The 22,058-nt window shown below is 46.4% G+C and overlaps 1 protein-coding gene across 1 annotated transcript in view; it reads right to left on the bottom strand.

The window, feature by feature from the left end:
- The window catches only part of LOC309559853 (torsin-1A-like), a gene marked incomplete at its 5' end in the record, with an annotated part of 113,808 nt that extends 92,399 nt beyond the window's left edge, over positions 1-21,409 (bottom strand). Inside the window, 3 exons of the mRNA XM_082263279.1 lie at positions 7,684-7,949; positions 21,031-21,273; positions 21,388-21,409. Of these exons, the coding sequence (XP_082119405.1) occupies positions 7,684-7,949; positions 21,031-21,273; positions 21,388-21,409 (531 nt within the window). The remainder of the gene's footprint in view (positions 1-7,683; positions 7,950-21,030; positions 21,274-21,387) is intronic.
- Positions 21,410-22,058: the final 649 nt, after the last annotated feature.

Genomic DNA, 22,058 nt, shown 5'->3' with positions numbered 1-22,058 from the left:
GCTTTTTTCAATGTGTCCGTTGCAGACAGCAGTGTTGCCATCTGCAGCCTTTGCAGTCAACGCATAAGTCGCGATAAGCCCAACACTCACCTAGGGACGACCGCCTTAAGAAGGCACCTGAACTCCCTTCCCCAGGCCAGTGGGAGCAACACCATCAGAACCCACAAAGCCACACTCCAGGCTCTCACCGTCCAGCCCCTTCTCCTTCTCCTCTTTCCTCACATTTTCCCTCCTCTCCACCTTCCATGATGCCATCGTCACATTGTTCTGGAAAAGGGCAGGCTTCTGTGGTCCAAATGTTGGAGCGGAAAAAAATCATGACGCCGGATAACCCTCTTGCCCAACGTTTGACTGCTGGATTGTCGGAACGGATAGCCCAAAAAAGGGGTTGTGCAGAGAGTAAAGGATCCTCTACGAAAGAGATCAACAAAGGGCACCACTGCTTAAAGTAGGGAAAAAAAATTTGGTAAACTTTATTGAGGCACATATGCCACTCATGAAAAAAACAATATATGTATACATGTGAGAAAATGTGACACATCAAGTACAATAAAACAATTTAAAAACAATTGAACAGTAACACATGGAAGAGCATCCTCCTGGATTGCTAAAGGAAGCTGAAAGAAAAATAACATTGGCCAATGATATATAGGGATATCCGATGATACTCAGTCCCAAAATATGTGTAATCGGAGACTAAGTTGAGTTCATAAAGAAACCGTAACCAGCAATGTCCCAAGTAAAAATAACATCAAAATATGATGAAGACATATCCAAGTATCTGATGAGAATAAACTGGTATGGAACAAGATCAAATCAAATAGCACCCAATCAATATGGCATTAATAAAGAAAGCAGGGCTAGCTTTCAGTTCAGCATAATGTTCCAGTAATAGCAACGGCAGATGTGGACAAATGCGGGGCAGGAAGAGAGTTCCTCTAGTTACCGTATAGTTGGTGCTGATGCCGGCCAAGGAGCAAAATCTGATAGCCCGCCAACTACTGCTATATCAACTGGTGGACTTGGAGGCCTTTCGTAAATTTGTGGCCATTGGAACACCACGATGGAAGGTCCCAGGCAGGAAATATTTCTCGCAGAAGGGCATTCCAGAGCTGTATGGCCATGTTCAGCGGCAAGTAAATAGATCTCTGGCACACAGTGTTGGTGCCAAGATACATCTGACCACAGACACATGGTCTAGCAAACATGGGCAGGGAAGGTATATCACTTTTACTGCCCACTGGGTGAACTTTCTGACGGCCGTCAAGCATGTAACCCGTGGCACCCGTGTAGATTTAGTTGTACCGCCACGGATTGCAAGCAGGCCTGCCTCTTCTTCTGCTCCTCCTCCTCCCTCTACTCGTCGGCTGACTCCTCCTCTTCCGCTGCTACCGTCTCTTCCACTGTGCCGCCCAAGATCCCCAGAAGCTATTCCACATGCCAGGTGAGACGTTGCCATGCTGTGCTGTGTCTGTTGTGCCTGGAAGCCAAGAGCCACACTGGTCCTGCACTCCTTTCAGCTTTGCGTTCACAGGCAGATCAGTGGCTGACACCGCTGAATTTGACAGTTGGTAACATGGTGTGCAACAATGGTGCCAATCTGCTGAGCGCGCTGAAACAGGGCAAAATAACACACATGCCATGCATGGCACACGTCCTGAACTTGGTGGTGCAGCGATTCGTTGGCAAATACCCTGGGGTCCAGGACGTCTTGCGGCAGGCCAGGAAAATCTCGGCCCATTTCCGAAGATCTTACCCAGCCATGGCTCGCCTTGCTGAGATTCAACGGCGACACAACCTGCCCGTCAGGCGTCTTATTTGTGACTGCCCGATGCGATGGAACTCAACGCTGCATATGCTTGATAGGCTGCTCGAGCAGAAACGTGCAGTTAATGATTACCTGTTCGAACTCTGCGGCAGGACAGGTTCTAGGTTCTAGGGAGCTTGGGTTTTTTTTCACCTCACCAGTGGCTGCTCATGCGGGACGCATGCAGACTTCTGCGACCATTCGATGAGATCACCAAACTGGTCAGTCACGGCCAGGGCGCCATAAGTGACATCATACCTTACGCCTTCTTTCTGGAGCGTGCATTGCATCGTGTCATTGATCAAGCCGTCGAGGAGCAGGAAGATGAGGAAGTCGCAATGTTGGATGAATTCCCAGTGGGTGCTACTCCATCTGAGACAAATCAACAGCAGGAGTCTGAAGAGGAGTCAGAGGAGGATGGTGCTGGGGTGGATGAGGAGGAGCAAGAAGAGCATGCTTTAAACTTTTCTGGGATCTCTGGTGTTATCCGTGGATGGGGGGAGGAGAACGAGGACGACATTATCCTGGATGATGAGCTGGAGCCAGGCCACTACACCGCTTCCAGTTTAGTGCCAATGGGGGCCTTCATGCTCCAGTGTTTTAAGAGGGACCCCCGTATAAAACACATAAAGGCCAAGGAGCAGTACTGGGTGGCAACGTACTTAGACCCCCATTACAAACACAAAATGGTGGAAATGTTACCAAAATCACAGAGGGCGGTCAGAATGCAGGGCTTCCAGCCCTTGTTGCGTGAAATGCTGCATTCTGCTTTTCCGTGCTCTGGCAGAGGAATTTCCAGTCACAGAGAGACAGTTGCGGGTATCAATCCAACAGCGCCTGCAAGAAGAGGGCGGTTTGAAGATGTCTTTGTCACTTCAGATATGAGATCCTTCTTTCAGCCGAACCATCGACAGCTGTACTCCGGATCCAGCATGAGGGAACGCCTAGACCAGCCGTCATTAAATGGCGGCCCGCAACCAGTGACATCCACGCCCCTCCGCTTCTGACTGTGTCTCGCGGTATACGGCTCTCACTCCCAGCCGTGCCGCGAGTTAGGGGCGTGACGTCTCGTGCACGCCCCACCCCCCTGCTCTTCACTGCGGCTCCCGGCTCTCACTCCCAGCCAGGCCGCGAGTTAGGGGCGTGACGTCTCGTGCACGCCCCGCCTCACCCCCCTGCTCCTCACTGTGGCTCCCGGGTCTCACTCCCAGCCGGGCTGCAAATTGGGGCGTGACATGTGCGCCCCGCCCCCTGCTGTTCTCGGCTCCTGTCTCACACATTGCGGTATGTCTAGTATTTTCTGCCCCCCACAGCCTCCTGACTCCTGCCCCAAAGGTATGTGGTGGTCGGGGCACTCTGATGGTAATGCCTGACGTAAGGTGGCACTGTGATGGGGACAACTGACATAAAGGAGCACTGTGATGGGGACACCTGATGTAAGGGGGCACTCTGACGGGAATGCCTGACGTAAGGTGGCACTGTGATGGGACACCTGATGTAAAGAAGCACTGTGATGGGGACACCTGATGTAAAGAAGCACTGTGATGGGAATGCCTGAAGTAAGGTGGCACTGTGATGGGGACAACTGATGTAAAGAAGCACTGTGATGGGGACACCTGGTGTAAGGGGGCACTCTGACTGGAATGCCTGATGTAAGGGGAACTGTGATGGGGACACCTGATGTAAAGGAGCACTGTCATGGGGACACCTGATGTAAGGGGGAACTCCGACGGGAATGCCTGAAGTAAAGGTGGCACTGTCATGGGGACACCTGATGTAAAGGAGTACTGTGATGGGCACAGACTTGAGATTCGGACCTCGGCCCAAAGAAAATTTTAGCGACCCGACCTCCTTGAATTTTAATTCAGTACCCCTGGTCTAGACTGACAGGTGTCCGACTACATCGGGTTAACGGCCGATGTGGATGCTCTGAGGAGTGATGAACCCCTGGACTACTGGGTGGGCAGGCTTGACCTCTGGCCAGAGCTTGCACAATTTGCAATGGAAATGTTGGTTTGCCCCGTCCAGTGTCCTGTCCGAAAGGACATTCAGCGCAGCAGGGGGGATCGTGACCGTTAAGCGCACTCGCCTAGTTCATGACAGTGTAGACTACCTCACATTTTTAAAAATGAATGAGGCATGGATCTCTGAGGAATTCAACACATGTGACCAGTAGACCATGTTTCATTGAAATTCCTCATGCCAGGCCACAAATATCCGCCAGACCGCCATCCACCCACAGCAATTCCTGGTCCTTGGCTTCGCAACATACAGCGGCAAAAAAGGCATTTCATGTCCATTGAATGGCAAATTTTTGGGGCCTTTCAGGGCCGACAATTATTTTTTCTGTGAATGCCTAATGTACCTCCAGCCACCAAATACTACGTTCTTACCTGTCAGGTAAACCCATGTGAGCTAATTTTTGGAGCCTATACAGGCCGACACTTACTTCTGTATCCTGTAAATGCCTAATGTACCTTCAGCCACAGAATACTACATTCTTAGATGTCAGGTAAACCCATGTGGGCTAATTTTTGGGGCCTTTTATGGCCAACACTTACTTCTGTATCCTATGAATGCCTAATGTACCTTCAGCCACAGAATACTACGTTCTTAGCTGTCAGGTAAACCCATGTGGGCTAATTTTTGGGGCCTTTTATGGCCGACACTTACTTCTGTATCCTGTGAATGCCCAATGTACCTTCAGCCACAGAATACTATGTTCTTAGCTGTCAGGTAAACCCATGTGAGCTAATTTTTGCAGCCTATACAGGCCGACACTTACTTCTGTATCCTGTGTGAATGCCTAATGTACATCTAGCCATCAAATACTACATTCTTTGCTGTCAGTTAAACCCATGTGGGCTAATTTTTGGGGCCTATACAGGCCGACACTTACTTCTGTATCCTGTGAATGCCTAATGTACCTTCAGCCACAGAATACTACGCTCTTAGCTGTCAGGTAAACCCATGTGAGCTAATTTTTGCAGCCTATACAGGCCGACACTTACTTCTGTATCCTGTGTGAATGCCTAATGTACCTTCAGCCACACAATACTACGTTCTTAGCTGTCAAGTAAACGCATGTGGGCTAATTTTTGGGGCCTGGAATGGCCAACACTTACTTCTTTATCCTGTGAATGCCTAATTTTTCAGACTGGAATTGAAAATCAATGGGTCTGTAAAGGTTCCGCCAAATTATGGAACGGATGCGGACCCATTTTACAGATGTGTGAATGGACCCTATATGTATTAGACATGTATTTACTGGCTGCTGTCAATTCTGGCTGATTTATGAAAAAAAAAAAAAATATATATATTTTTTGCTGTAAAAAAAAAAAAAAAATTTAGGGCAACTTTTCCAATTGCAATACTTCTGTTATGACATTGCCCATGTGCTGGGACTATTTGTGCACAGCTAGTACGTCTTTTGTGGCTGCAAACATGACCTAAAGGTTTTTAAAGTTCGCCTCCCATTAAAGTCAATGGGGCACACCGCGAACTTGCGGTTCACAGACTTTTGAGAATATTTGCGGCTGACGTTCGCGAACCGCCTCGGCCAATGTTTGTCCATCTCTACTTGGTTTCTTTATGCACATTAATACAAATTTTTACCAAAGTGCCCAAACTTTCGATCCCCACTGTATGTGGCCCAACCCTGTTAACTGAAAGTCTTTCCAGTTCTCCAGGTCTCTCTCCTCACTTTGCAGCAGCAGCTGTTCATAATTACTAGCCGCTTAAAGACCAGGCCTTTTCTGGAACTTTTAACTTACAAGTTTAAATTAGTATTTTTTTCTGTAAACCCCCAAACATTATATATATTTTTTTTTCGCTGAGACTCTAGAGAATAAAATGGCGATCATTGCAATATTTTATGTCACACAGTATTTGCGCAGCAATGTATGCAATTGTTTTGCAATAAATACAGTTTAATTAATAAAAAAAAAAACACAATAGTTACTCTCAATGTTTTTATATAATGTGAAAGATGATATTACGCCAAGTAAATAGATACCTAACTTGTCATGTTTTAAAATTGCGCACGCTCATGGAATGGTGAAAACTACGATACTTAAAAATCTCTAAAGGCGATGCTTGAAAAAATTTCATAGGTTATCTGTTTAGAGTTCTAGAGGAGGTCTACCACTAGAATTATTGCTCTCACTCCAACGATCGTGGCGATACCTCACATGTGTGGTGCCAACACTTTTAACATATGTTTGCACGACTTAGGTATGCGTTCTCTTTAAATTTTTTTTTTCTTATTTATTTTACTTTTTATTTTTACGCTGTCCTTTTTTTTGATCACTTTTATTCCTATTAAAGGGAATGGAAACATCCTTTGTAATGGAAATAAGGATGACAGGTCCAATATGTTGAGAGACATGGGGTCAAAAAGACCCCTGATCTCTCATTTACCTTTAAAAGCAAAAGAAAAAAAATGTATTTGAACTTTTATTTCTAAAAAAATATATATAGTTTGTTATGGCCAGGGAACCGGAAGTGACGTCAGACATCGCTCCAGTCCCCCAAGGGCATAGAGACGAGTGGCGACCATCTTGCCCAGTAAATTTCAGCGTCAGATCACAAAACTGATTGGATTGAGGCTGATGAAGTACACAATATAGACGGATATGCTTTGTTCATATTTCATGTCACAATCACCACCATGTTTACAACCACTTTAATACATGTCAAATCCTCAATCAAACATACCAATGTTTTCTGCAGTATTTACATTTTGCCTACTAGTGCATGTGCTATGTTCAAAGCATTCCTCTGGTGATATCTGTCACTGTGCTAATGTCAATCTTCTATGCCCTCAAATAGCTGGTGTCCTAGCTGACCACGTGCAGCACCATGGAAACTAGAGATCTAAATAGAGGCTAAGATGGTACTGAATAAATAAAATAATAATAAATAAAAAAATAAGAGAAAAAGGTGAACTTATTTACTAAATGAAGTCAGTAAGTACAGCCTCATCTTGAAAATTCCACTCGGTTTTGGGCAGAAAATCCCATAAAGGAAGTGGTGAAACCAATTGGTGTAAAGCAGATCAATATGGCTCATCGAGGAAAGGGTTCAAAATGGAATTAGCTCTCAAGTTGAATGTAGGGAGATGTTATTGTGTTAAATATTTAAAATGACTCATATAGAACATTCAGTTGAATGGTAAAATCTGCCTAAAGCCTCGTACACACGCAACGAATTTCCGCCGACCGGTCGTTCGTCTTTTGTCCAGAATCGTGTCTGTTGGTTGGAATGTGTTCTAGACTGCACACGAATTTTCCTGCACGACAGAATTCTACTTCAGAAGTGATGTCATGTGTTAGATTGCTTTCTTTGTGTTCTTTCATCTCTGATCATGCCTAGTCTTGCTCATAAGATTTTTCCCCATTGAAATCTGTACTAATGAGACGTAAATCGGACGTGTTTTGACGGTCGACAAAAATTATATAGCCTGCACACCAGGATTTTTTTGGCCGAAAAGTCGGAGTTGGTTGTGGGAAGCACCATACTAACAAGCCAAAAATCGGCAGATCGGTCGTCGGATGAAATTTCCCGGCCGAATTTCTACTCGTGTGTACGGGGCTTTTTAGACACAGGGGCAGACCTATCCTTGTGATAGGAACAGTCTTTCAACAGGACTGGTTGTATCAAATAAGATATTTTTATCTTTCTCAAATTTAAAAACAACGATTTAGGGTTTGTTTGTTGTTTGAGGTTACAGAGATGGCCACAATGTCTTCTTTAACCTTCTGTATGTAAAACAAATCTACTCATTCTGCTTCCCTATAAAGACCAGGCGTGTTATTAGAGGGGAGTTCTTCAAGTTGGGATATTTTGTGAGTAAGTTCTACAAAAGGTAAGAGTACCTTGTACAGATCAATGTATTTGTTGTGTGGGAAATGCCTAGTTGATATGAAAATATGGACATTTTCGCTCTTCATCCCCTTCTCATAAATGTTCTCTGCGATGAGTTTACTAACGAAGGTCTTGCCGGTGCCGCTCCAACCATGCAGAGATAGAGCCAGGGGCTTCTGGGGGTTTTTATTGTTCATAAACCCTGTGACTGCTCGGAGGATGACATCATGGGCCAGGTGCTGCCCAAACAGTTTATTTTTCAAGTCTTCCTGGAAAGCTGATAAAAATAGGAAGTGTTACAGTGGAGGACCAAGATAATTAAAAGCAATAATAATAATTTGTGAAAACAGTCCAGGTAAATCTTTGTTCCTATAAATCCCCTTTCCTCCAACCTATTAAGATAATTTTTTAGATTTTTTTTCCGCTTTCCTTTCACTACCTCCAGTATGGAAACTGTCACGTACCTTGTGGCAGAGCCTGACATGTAGAGAGAGACCCCTCGTACAGCCCTGGCTCTGAGACTATTGATGCGACAGTGAGCGCAAGAGCGAGGCAAGGTATGAGTGCCTGTATGATATCCGTCAGTCACAGCAGTGAGTAGCAGGTGTGTCGTCAGAGACGGGTCAGATAGCTGGAACACCTGATGGCAACAGAAACAGCAGACCCTGGATTGGGCAGACAGCAGACGGCAGATGCTTGACAGGCAGCTGGCAGGTAGCAGGTGCGGAAGAACTGGCAGCACTCAGCAGATGAGGGACCAGCAGGGACTGGGTAGCATGCAGAGCAAGACAGGTGGATAACTGGATGCCAGGTCAGCAACAGACGGTTAGATACAGGCATAAACGGCAGGCAGAGAATGGTCAGAATACAAGCGGAAGTCAGCAACGTAGTATTAGACAGATGAGCAGGAGGCAGAGCAAACCTAGAGACAGGCCAAGGTCAGGGCAGGTAGCACTCAAGCAAGGTCGGGGCAAGCCGGGTCAATAACAGAATTGAGCACAGGAACAGATACAGGAGTACACGTAATAGCAGTGGCTAATAGAACTTCTGCAGTTTAAATAGTCAAATTGGCGCCAATATTAGCGGAGGGCGCACACATTCGCGTCTGCATGCGGTTATGCACAGAAAAAAGGGCAACCCTCATCTGTTTCTGCACATCTGTGTATGTCTTGAGGATTCATCTGTACTATGGCTTGTGCCTTCCTGACAGAACCTCTAGATCGGTGTTTCTTACCTTTTATCAGTCAAGGCACCCTTTAAAATGATGCACAATCTCGAGGCACCCCAATCTAAAATGTAAAAAACAAAACTAATAGTTTTACATATCATGCCAGCATTCACACACATAGACCACCCAACATAAGAGGCTATGTATTTCTCCACCTTTGCAAACTGGTACTGACTAATAATATTCCAGCATTTCTCGTCGTTCTCAGTTTCCCTCATTCTCTAGGCTAATTTGACCCTATAGCTGACACAGAGGGGCAGGGGAGAGCTAAACAAGGATGCTGTGCAGGCAGAGATGTATAGTAAAGTAACTAAGTAGAACTACTTCACTACTGTACATAAAGAGGTTGTAAACCTGAAAAAAAAAATTCTCTTCTTTTTGCAACCTGAAAAAGAAACACATAATGAGCTAGTATGCACCGCATACTAGCTCATTATGAAATACTTACCAGAATGAGCCCCCGCCGTGCCATCCGCTTACCTCTATGACGGGCGACATGTCCAGTCGCCCATCTTCCGGGATCGCAGCATCCGGCCATCTGATTGGCCGGAGCCGCGGTGACGTCACTCCCGATGGTCATGGCACGGGTCTCTGAAGCACGAGCGGCTGTTCCTACAGAGCGCATGCGCCAGTGATGTCACTGGCTGCATGTAAGGTAAATATCTCCTAAACGGTACATGTTTAGGAGATATTTACAGTACCTATAGGTAAGCCTTAATATAGGCTTACCTATAGGGAAAAGTGTCAGAGGAGGGTTTACCTTCCTCTTTAAGTACCGAAAGGCGGTATCTGTACTTTCCTAGAGTAGAATTTTTTTCTCCTACTTCCACTTTTACTTCACTACATTTTTTCGATGATTTCAATAGTTCTACTCTGATATTTTTTTTTGTGTGCTGCATAGTTACTCGTTACTATTATAAAAATTACCACTGCCAGAACAGTAGATGGCAGGTTTCATGAAGCTCAAAACATGTGTATTATCAGTGCATACGAAAATAAATGCTACTGTATGTATAAATAAAAGCTGCATTTGAAATAATAAAAAACAATATGATGTTCAAACTTTTGACTTCTTTCTTTAATAACTACATAACACAGTACTTTTACTTTCAGTACTTGAGTAGCAATTTTTTTTCAAAACTACTGGTACTTTTACTTTCAGTACTTAAGTAGCAAAAGTTTTAAAAAAAACTACTTGCAATACTTAAGTACAAAAAATGTTGAATACTTTAGTACTTCTACTCAAGTCACTTTTTGATCGAGCACTTCCACTTCTACTCAAGTCACTTTTTGATCGAGTACTCAAGTATGGGTTTTGAGTACTTTATACAACTCAGGTGCAGGTGTCTGACATTTTACTTCTCAGTTGATTAAGTCATTGGTTGTATGGATGCCGGTGGATGGCCCACATGGTGCCTACATTTGTAACGCTGTACAGTGAAAATCTGTGGTTTTGTATAACATAAAGAAAGGCTTGGTCCACTCGCTGGCTTGTTGACAATTTTTGGGAAATTTGTGGCAAATTTTTAACCATTTTTAAAAGGCACCCCTGTAGAACTCAGAAGGCACCCTGATGGAAAAAAAGGTTCTGGTCTAAAGTTCTGCATCATACCATGATTAACTGGGCTTTATACATTTTCTTCTTCTAAAAGTACAGATAGAACCCTGCAGGGTGGCCCCCCCCCCATTGATGTAGGCGTGTCCTGCAGTACAACATTTCCCATGAGCCCTTGGCATGCACACCAGGGAAATAACTAAGTTTCCTGATCTATTATAACAGCACAGAAAACTGTTAGGAGTGGAGTGCGCCACATTACCCAAGCAAATAAGACTTGCTTCTGAAAAGCAATCCACTGCACATCAGTGTATACTAATATGGTTAATTTGAAGCTTGGTGGTCGGTAAAACTGTGTCTGCCTATTTTTACCACCCCCAAATGTAAATTATGCCTGTGATGAACCGCCTGGCATATTTTTATTATATAAGCGAAAAAAGACAGAAATTTTGAAAAAACATGCATTTTTCTTAGTTTCTGTTATAAAAATTTTCAAATAAATAATCTTTCTTCATAAATTTAGGCCAAAAATGTATTCTAATACATTTCATTGGTAAAAATAACTCAAATCAGTGTATATTATTTAGTCTTTACATAGTTACATAGTGTGTGAGGTTGAAAAAAGACATCAGTCCATCCAGTTCAACCTATAATGTGTGTGTATTTGCTTTTAACCGTACATTGTGTACCCCTGTATGTTGTGGTCTTTAAGGTGCCCATCTAATAGTTTTTTGAAACTATCAATGCTCCCAGCTGATACGACTGCTTGTGGAAGAGAATTCCACATCCTTACCGCTCTTACAGTGAAGAACCCCTTACGCATTTTAAGGTTAAACCGCCTTTCCTCTAGTTTTAGTGAGTGGCCACGTGTCTTATTGTATCTCCTCTCTCTGAATAGTTTTTTACTTATGCTAGGGTCGCCAGTACAGTATTTGTACATTGATATCATATCCCCCCTCAATCGTCTCTTCTCCAGAGAGAATAAGTTCAGTGCTTGTAGTCTTTCCTCATAGCTGATGTCCTCCATTCCCCTAATTATTTTTGTTGCCCTTCTCTGGACTCTTTCCAATTCCAGCACATCCTTCCTGAGGACCGGTGCCCAGAACTGGACAGCATACTCCAGATGTGGCCGGACCAGAGTCTTGTAGAGTGGGAGAATAATCTCTTTATTTCTGGAGTGAATCCCCTTTTTTATACAACCCAGTATTCTGTTGGCTTTGCTTGCTGCGGCTTGGCATTGCATGCCACTGCCAAGCCTGTAGTCTACCAGTACCCCCAAGTCCTTTTCCATCCTAGACTCACCCAGAGGTCCCCCCCCCCCTAGTGAGTAGCTTGCTTTCTGGTTTCTGGCCCCCAAGTGCATTACTTTACATTTTTCAACATTAAACCTCATCTGCCATGTAGTTGCCCACCCCGTTATTTTGTTCAGGTCTGCTTGTAAGGTTTCCACATCCTGCATAGAAGATATTGGCATGCTTAGTTTAGTATCATCGGCAAATACTGAGATTGTACTAGATATCCCCTCCTCTAGATCATTTATGAATAAATTAAACAGGATTGGTCCCAGGACAGAACCCTGGGGGACCCCACTTTCCACACCCGCCCACTCAGAGTACTCCCCATTAATCACCACCCTCTGTACTCTCCCCTGGAGCCAGTTCTCTATCCAGGTACTCACCTTATGGTCCATACCTACCTTCCTTAGTTTGTACAGTAAGCGTTTGTGGGGAACGGTGTCAAAGGCCTTTGCAAAGTCCAGATACACCACATCCACCGGCTTACCTTTATCTAGGTGGCAGCTCACTTCATCGTAGAAGGTCTTTGCAAAAGTTGTAGAGTCCACAAACTATGGTATATACACCGATTAGCCATAACATTATTACCACGGACAGGTAAAGGAAATCAGGAAGCCACAGCTGGCTCCCATTTCCAAGATGGCAGTTCCAGGGACCCGCATCACTAAGAAGAACCAGCTGCAGGGACACAGTGCTGGACCCCAGGCATTGGTAAGTACCTGATCTTTAAAAGTCAACAGCTACAGTTTACAGATGCTGACAAAAAAAAAAAAAAAAAGAAAAACAAACTGAAGTTCCTCTTCAAGTACAGTATACACCGAGCTGCTAAAAAATTATGACCACTGACAGATAAAGAGAATACTTCGTTACAATGGCATCTGAAAATTGGTGGGATATATTAGGCAGCAAGTGAACATGTTGTCCATGAAGTTGATGTGGTGAAAGTAGAAAAAAATAGGCATTGCAGTTTGTTGTGTAAGGGGAAGCCCATGGTGATATGGAATAAGGGGGCCTGGTCTGATGAATCACTTTTTATTTTACATCATATGGATGGCCGGGTGTGCGTGCGTCACTTACCTGGGGAAGAGATGGCACCAGGATGCGGTATAAGAAGGCAAGTCGGCAGAGGCAGTTTTGGGCAATGTTCTGCTTGAAAACCTTGGATCCTGCCATTCATGTGGATGTTACTTTGGTGTCGATGGGCTGTGTTAGCAAAAGGGGGCCCTACTCGATATTCGGTGGGTGGTCATATTGTGATGGCTGATCTGTGTATTTAACTGATCAATTCTGAAGTACTGACTGCCTATCTCATTTCATGAAGTTCTAAAATGCCAGGACAGTAGAAATGACCACCTTTTGGAAAGCAGATAGTCCAAGGTATTTAGTGTAGCCAGTACTGGATTACCATCATATAAAGTGTATATGTATTTATATTTGGGCCTGCCGTTATTGTTGATGTTGCTAGAGTGCCCCTTTATGGCTGCGAGCAAAGGAGGATCGGCTTCTTGCAGGAAGTGGAAGTACTGGATTGTGGGAGATATAGTTCGCTACTGGGTGCAACCCATCAGATTTTGTCACCTATGTCAAACTAGAGAGATTTCCCCTTAATTTCTGTTCCATAGCCATCACAGAAAGTGAGGGGAAATCCCTGGAAGCCACCAGGATCACCCAAATATTATGTCCCCAATTCTAAGGACCGCATGTCTCCATCACTCCATCATCTTCTGACTCCATCACCTCCTGTTTCCATCACTCCATCACCTCCTGTTTCCATCACTCCATCACACTATCCCCCCATCACCTCCTGTCTCCACCCCCCCATCACCTCCTGTCTCCACCCCCCCATCACCTTCTGTCTTCATCCCCCCATCACCTCCTGTCTCCATCTCCCCATCACCTCCTGTCTCCACCCCCCCCCCATCACCTCCTGTCTCCACCCCGCCATCACCTCCTGTCTCCATCTCCCCATCACCTCTTGTCTTCATCCCCCCCCAATCACCTCCTGTCTCCATCCCCCCCATCACCTCCTGTCTATATCCCCCCCATCACCTCCTGTCTCCATCCCCCCCATCACCTCCTGTCTCCACCCCCCACCCCCCATCACCTCCTGTCTCCATCCCCCCCCCATCACCTCCTGTCTCCATCCCCCCCATCACCTTCTGTCTCCTTCCCCCCATCACCTTCTGTCTCCTTCCCTCCATCACCTCCTGTCTCCGTCCCTCCATCACCTCCTGTCTCCGTCCCTCCATCACCTCCTGTCTCCGTCCATCCATCTCCCCCTGTCTCCGTCCCTCCATCTCCCCCTGTCTCCGTCCCTCCATGACCTCCTGTCTCCATCCCTCCATGACCTCCTGTCTCCATCCCTCCATCACCTTCTGTCTCCATCCCTCCATCACCCTCTGTCTCCATCCCTTCATTAAACTGTCCATCCAAACATCCCTTCACCCTCCATTATTTTAATTTTTCCATAACTCCATCGTTTTATCTCTTACTCCATCCGTCCCTTGCTTCATTTGTAGGCCCCTTGCTCCATCTCTCCATCATACTGTCCATCCAAAAATCCTTGTGCCCTATATCCCTCCCCCTTTTCTACCCACCATCACTTTTATCCTTCTATTATTCTGTCACTCACTCTATCTTTCCATAACTCCATCCATCCATCCCTATATCCTTTGCTCCATTGTTCCATTTCTCTGTGTCTCTCGCTATCCCTCCATGCCTTGCTCCATCCCTTCATCTATCCGTCTCTCTGTCACCCAATCTATACCTCCATCCCTTACTCACTCCTCACTCTTTCCATCTCTCTGTCCATCTCCCTCCCCCATCACTCCACCACTCTGTCTTTCCATTATACACTAATAAAAATACTCCAGAGCACTTCCATTACTCTGATATGTATATGAATAGTAAACACCTAAAAGCATAGTTCCGGCCTCAAAATAAAAAAAAAATCGATTTTGGGCCATCCGCTTGCTAAGGGTCACCTGAAAAAGAAATGGATGCTCCCGATTTTTTTTTTGTTCACTTACCTTGTTATAGAAGAAAATATACTCACCTTCCTTCCACTTCCTCTCTCTGCGGCCGCGGCCCGCGCCGTCACTTCCGGCTTGCCATGACTCCTGGGAGCTGAACGTCATCACTCCCAGGAGTCAATGGGCCTGCACCGGCCCCACTCGTCACTTCCGGTGCAGGCGCGTCATTCCCTGCTAAACAGCTTCTGGGCATGCCCAAAAGCTGTGCAGGGATGCTGCGCCTGCACCGGAAGTGACGAGCGGGGCCGGTGAAGGGCATTCTGGGACTCCGACGTCACCGAAGAGGCCGCAGAAGAGGACGCGTTGGCTTCAGCTGCCCACACCTGAGATGGCAGCGCTGGAGAATAAATTTTCAAGGTAACAATTTCTTCTAAAAGGTAAGTGCGACCCGGGACAGTTCAGAGGCTATCCATTGTGGAATGTACTAGCCCTGACTGTCCGGGGGTATTTTTATGTAAAATTCACCCCGGAGGCCGGAACTCCGCTTTAAGACCACCAAGCACAATAAATAAATATATAATGATCATACAGCATACATACACACTATACACTATGCACATTTCTTCTGAAAATCAGTCTGATCTGTCATATTTCTGCTGCCTCCCCTCTCCTGGCATGCTTGGATTTGTAGTGCCACAGACACATGAGGTGGTAATGCAGGAGAGGAGTCTGTGCCTAAATTGGACTGATGAGCAGGTAATGGATAGGGATTCTAGGGAGGTGTATTAGACATTGGGGGTAGAATTTAGAAAATATCCTCCCTTCAGAAGCAGAGTAGTTCTCCCCCCCAAAAAAAAAAAGAAAAATGATCCAACAGACAGGAGCCTGCTACAGAGAGCCCATTCAACACCCCCCCCCCCTCCTCCTCCTGCCCACTAATGGGCCCTACACACTATACAATTCTCTTTAGATTTTTTCCTTTAGATATACCAAAACCATATAATATGAGGTCAAATCTAAACACTTTTAATTTGTTTGCAATCAGGCAGGCCCTTGCACTACATAGTTGAAGGTAAATCTAAAGGAAATCTACCAACAAAAGTTGCACAGTGTGTATCCAGTTTAAGACAAGCCACCGACATTACATGTTGCTGAGTTTAGCCAGCTTACCATCTGCTGGGCTAAACAAGTCTGTCCTCCACTGCAGACTGTGCACTTCTCCCCCACACCGGCATCTCTTCTGGTTTAGGTCAAATAAGGCGCGCTGGAGAAGGGGGGAGGGTGCAAGTAGCATTAGAACTCTGACTCAAAAAGATCATTGTAGACCTGTCTCGGCAGGCTCCGGAACTGCGCATGCGCAGTTCCAAAACAAAAGCGTCACAGGCTGACAGGCTATTTTTTTAACTGGCAGGCTTTTTACCTTAAGGGCATTTACGGGCATGAAAAAAGTTCCCCGGTTTTTACGGGCTGCCCGTAAATCTACGGGCGGTTGGCAACACTGATCTTGTCAGGAAGGTCCTGCCAGAAGAAAAGTTGGCAACCGCAGGCAAGGTCCTGCCCCTCGAATCTCCCAAGGAAGAAGTGCACTTCGCTAACTTGGCTAATTAGCAAACGCGAAGCGCCAAGATGCGAATATGAGCGGCGCACCTCATGACAGTTTAGGCGCCAAAAGGGCTATTTAAGCTGGAACTGCTCCCAGGGTCAGTGCTGTCTCGTCTACAGCGTTCCGTGCCAGTCCTGCTTCCTGTTACCTGTGTTGTTCCTGAAATCTTGACCAGGCTTGCCTCTGACTACTCCAGTTCTCTGCCTGCACCGACCCCATCCTGTTCTTTGACCATTCTCCAGTCTCTCCACTTGTACCTGTTCTGACCTCTCTGTGTATGACCCGGCTTGTCTGACTCTGCTTACCTTCCAGTATTCCCCGAGGCTCCCTAGTTGCTGCATTGGTCCAACTACTCCCAGGACACCTGCCTCCTTCTGGAATTCTACGTTACCAGCAGTCCTGCTGCCTGCACGTCCACTGGCACCATAGTTGCCAACATTTGAAAAAAATTCCCAGGGACACTTTTCAGCACAGCTATCAATTACTTACCACACCCACTTCCACAAAGCTCCACCCACTCTGCATAATCTCCGCCTACTTATCAGAGTGTAGGGTCTACTCAATAAAGAGAGAATTACAGGAATTTGAAAAGGGAATTTTACACTTAAGGCTGCTATTTGATCCGATCCTGTTCATGAAATCCGACAGATGGAAACCCTATTTTCCATCCATCTGATGGATGGGATCGGATGAGAATGGACATCCAATCTCCCCATAGAGAACAGCGGGGATCTGACAGCTCCGTCTGCGCACACAGAGTGGAGAAGGAGCTGTCATCCGCCTGCTCAGCCGGAATTGGCGGATCGATCCCGCACTGAGCAGAACGGACTCCGTTGGACAGTGCACCACGTGAAAGGACCCTTACAGAAGTGACTGCTAGAAGAAAAGAGCAGGGTGTTGTTTATTAGAGAAGAGTGGGGAACAAAAGACAGATATCGGAGAAAATGAGGGGATGCCTTGGATGCTAGAGGGAGTATAGTCTCAGCAGTGCCATAAAACTAAAATTCTGTCTAGATGAGAAAGATAGGGAACAGGGAGAGAATACAGAGACAGCAAAAGACAGGACAAAAAGAGAATAGAGGCAGCCTCTGTATTCTCTCCCTGTTCCCCATCTTTCTCTTCCAGACATCATTTTTGTTTTATGGCACTGCTGAGACTTTGCTCCCTAGCATCCCAGACATCTCCTCATTTTTGCCAGTATAATCTTGTTCCCCACTCTTATAAACAGTACTATTGACTCTCTCCTTGTCCCTCCTTTTGGCACACTGTATGATCCGTGGTGACATGTAAATTCAATGTAATATCTGCTGGGAAACAACTCACTGTTAAAATGGTTGGTCCGGAGCAGCTGAGCAGCAGGCGGCTGAAAAGTTAGGCTGTGTGCTGAGCGTGCGTGCTGGTGACGGTCTCTGATACACTGTAAGGGTGGGGCCCGACTCCAAACCGCCACCCACATTGCACAGAGGCCAGCCCCCGCCATGTTCGCCCAATCACAGGGCGCCCGCCGGCCATCCTGAGCATGAAGATCATGGCGGCTGGAGCGCAGAGAGAGACATTAGGGCAGGGGTACTCAAATATAAAATTGAAAGGTCCACTTACCAATTTTCCATTCAGTCCGAGGTCTGGAAAAGTTACTGTCTGGCTGCTGCACCTGGGGTCTGGCTTCTGGGGCAGGGCTGCTGGTCTCTGTGGTGCTGGGCTCCGTGGTGCCAGTGGTAATGGCTCTGTGGTGTCGGTGGTGCTGGGCTCTGTGGTGTGGTGCTGGCTGGTGCTGACTCTGTGGTGCTGGGCTTTGTGCTGTGGTGCTGGCTCTGTGGTGCTGGGCTTTGTTCTGTGGTGCTGGCTGGTGCTTGCTCTGTGGTGCTGGCTGGTGCTGGCTCTGTGGTGCTGGCTGGTGCTGGCTGGTGCTGGCTCTGTGGTGCTGGCGGGTGTTGGCTGTGGTGCTGGGCTTTGTGCTGTGGTGCTGGCTCTGTGGTGCTGGCTGGTGTTGGCTCTGTGGTGCTGGCAGGTGCTGGCTCTGTGGTGCTGACAGTTGCTGGCTCTGTGGTTCTGGCTGGTGCTGGATCTGTGGTGCTGGCTCTGTGGTGCAGGCTGGTGCTGGATCTGTGGTGCTGGCTGGTGCTGGATCTGTGGTGCTGGCTGCTGCTGTTTCTGTGGTGGCTGGTGCTGGCTGCTGCTGGATCTGTGGTGCTGACTGCTGCTGGATCTGTGGTGCTGGCTGGTGCTGGACCTGTGGTGCTGGCTGGTGCTGGACCTGTGGTGCTGGCTGGTGCTGGACCTGTGGTGCTGGCTGGTTTTGCCTCTGTGGTGCTGGATCTGTGGTGCTGGCTCTGTGGTGCTGGGCTCCTGTGCGATATCCCGCAGGCTACGGCTGTCACTGAAAATGGCGCCTCTAATTCCTTCATAGTCCCGGCTCACAGACGGAGTGATATCAAATGCACTCTGCCTGTGAGAGGAGGAGCCGTACAGAGAAAGCAGATGGCTGATGTAGAGAGCAAAGCCGCTGCTCCCTCTGTACGGCTCCTCCTCTCACAGGCAGAGTGCATTTGATATCACTCCGCCTATGACCCGGGACTACAAAGGATGTAGTGGCTCCGTTCTCTCACTGTAGCGGGTGGGCGTGTGACGTCACTGGTTGCTAGACGCCGGGCGGCCGGTGATCTAGCAACCAGTGATAAAAGGAATAGTCAGCGAATCGCCGTGGTCCAGATCTAAGGGCTTCCGCCTATTGAGGACCCAGGCATTAGGGAATAGCCTGGGTCCTCAATAGCCCCTCCTGCCTCCCCCACTGGCCGGGACAAGGCCCGGCAGAGTAAATTAGACAGGACAAGGTCCTATTTGGCGGAATTGTCCCATCAAAAATGGGACAGTTGGCAGCTATGCGGCACTCGTGCGACTCTGCACTCTGCGCTTCCTGTTTACTCTATCAGGGGCTCTGAGGCAGAGGTGTAAGAGAGGCCTTCCTCCACACATTCAGGCTCTACCTACCAGGTACGCGACAGATCTATCGCTGGCATCAGTGTTGCCAACCGCCCGTAGACTTACGGGCAGCCTGTAAAAAAAACTTCTGTTTGTCCATACCTTCCAATTAACGATCAGATTCTTGGATATAACAGGAAATCAGAGACATCTGATAACTAATCAATCCCCCATGCTGGGCTGTGAAGTTCCTCGGTCAGGTCCCCACCCCCCCCCCTCACCTTTACTATTATAGGCGTTCTTCTCACAGCACTCCACCAGACGGCCGCAGTAGAAGCGGGGGAAGGAAAAGTATCCGGTCAGTACAGAGGCGGTGGCAATGGTGACAGCTGTGTTGACGGGCTCCAGGGCCAACACAGCCGAAAACAGGGGACCCAACAATACCCCCACAAACAGCCATGACCCCAGGAGAGAGTGCCGAGTTCTGGCCATGGGAGCTCCAACCTGCCTAAGTGCCTTCAAGACTATATGCACTGAGAGCTGAGCATGCAAAGAACTTTCTTCTGATAGGGGCACTCCCGGAGAGTTTTTTCTTGTTTTAGTACACACTCTTACATAGTTACATAGCTAGTGAGGTTGAAAAAAGACACTCTCCCCAGTTTCGTTTCTGAGTTCAGGTTGTACAGTACTTTGTTCTGAGAAATGACTCATTGCCATACATTTCTAAATCCACCCCTACCTGCTATTACCCACCTTAAGATCAGGCATTTTCTGGCACTTTTTGTTTACATGTGAAAATCTCTTTGTTTTTTTGCTAGAAAATTAGTTATAACCCCCAAACATTATATATTTTTTCAAATCAGAGACCCCAAAGAATAAATTGGTGGGTTTGCAATTTTTTTATGTCACACGATATTTGCGCAGCGGTTTTTCAAACGTAGCTTTTGGGGAAAGAAATAGACTTTTTAAAATTTGAATGCAAAAAAACACAATTCATAACCCAAATAATATAAAGTATAAAAGATGGTGTGACGCCGAGTAACTAGATACCAAACATGTCACACTTTAAAATTGTGTACGCTCGCACAATGGCGACAAACGACATAAATTTTACTATCCATAGGCGACGCTTTAAAAGCCTTTACAGGTTACCACTTTAGATATATAGAGGAGGTCTAGTTCTAGAATTACTGCCCATGATCGGACGTTTGTGGTGTAACCTCACATGTCTGGGACGATCACGGTTTGCATGTGTTCGGGAGTGACGCACGCGTTCACCTTTGCATGCTAGCACGAGGGGGACAGGGGGACTTTTAATTTCTCTTTTTTATCACTATTCATTTGTTGCTTTTAATTTTTTTTTTCACTTTTATTGCTGTCACAATCCATGTGACAGCAATAGGCACGTGACAGGTACTCCTTATGGCGGGATTGGGGGTCTATATGACCCCAAATCCCCCCTTAGCACTTGAAAGCAGCTATGCGGCACTCGTGCGACTCTGCACTCTGTGCTTTCTGTTTACTCTATCAGGGGCTCTGAGTTAGAGGTGTAAGAGAAGCCTTCCTCCACACATTCAGGCTCTACCTACCAGGTACATGACAGATCTATGGCTGGCATCAGTGTTGCCAACCGCCCGTACGGGCAGCCTGTAAAAAAAAACTTCTGTCTGTCCATACCTTCCAATTAACGATCAGATTCTTGGATATAACAGGAAATCAGAGACAGCTGATAATCAATCCCCCATGCTGGGCTGTGTAGTTCCTCGGTCAGGTCCCCCCCCCTCACCTGTACTGTTATAGGCGTTCTTCTCACAGCACTCCACCAGACGGCCGCAGTAGAAGCGGGGGAAGGAAAAGTATCCGGTCAGTGCAGAGGCGGTGGCAATGGCGACAGCTGTGGTGATGGGCTCCAGGGCCAACACAGTCGAAAACAGGGGACCCAACAATATCCCCACAGACAGCCATGACCCCAGGAGAGAGTGCCGAGTTCTGGCCATGGGAGCTCCAACCAGCTGATGTGCCTTCAAGGCTGTCTGCACAAAGAGCTTAGCATGCAAAGAACTCTCTTCTGATAGGGGCACTCCCTGAGTGTTTTTTCTTATTTTAGTACACACTCTCCCCAGTTTATGAGTTCAGGTTGTACTTTCTTCTGAGAAATGACTCATTGCCATACATTTCTAAATCCACCCCAACCTGTTATTAACCACCTTAAGACCAGGCATTTTCTGGTAATTTTTGTTTACATGTGAAAATCTCTGTTTTTTTTGCTAGGAAATTAGTTAGAACTCCCAAACATTATATATTTTTTCAAATCAGAGGCCCCAAAGAATAAATTGGTGGGTTTGCAATTTTTTTTATGTCACACGATATTTGCGCAGCAGTTTTTCAAACGTAGCTTTTGGGGAAAGAAATACCTTTTAAAAATGTAATGCAAACAAACACAATTCATAACCCAAATAATATAAAGTATAAAAGATGGTGTGACGCTGAGTAACTAGATACCAAACATGTCACACTTTAAAATTGTGTATGCCCGCACAAAATTGAGACAAACGACATAAATTTTACTATCCATAGGCGATGCTTTAAAAGCCTTTACAGGTTACCACTTTAGATATATAGAGGAGATCCAGTACTAGAATTACTGCCCATGATCTGACGTCTGTGGTGTAACTTCACATGTGTGTGACGATCGCGGTTTGCGTGTGTTCGGGAGTGATGCACGTGTTCGCCTTTGTGCGCTAGCACGAGGGGGACAGGACCACTTTCAATTTTTTTATTATTATTATTATTATGTCAGAATTATTTGGGGGA

Source organism: Pelophylax lessonae (assembly GCF_965119305.1).
Source record: "Pelophylax lessonae genome assembly, chromosome: 7".
Classification (NCBI taxonomy): domain Eukaryota; kingdom Metazoa; phylum Chordata; class Amphibia; order Anura; family Ranidae; genus Pelophylax; species Pelophylax lessonae.
Note: the sequence above shows the minus strand (reverse complement) of the source record. Positions and strands in the feature narration are given on the sequence as shown.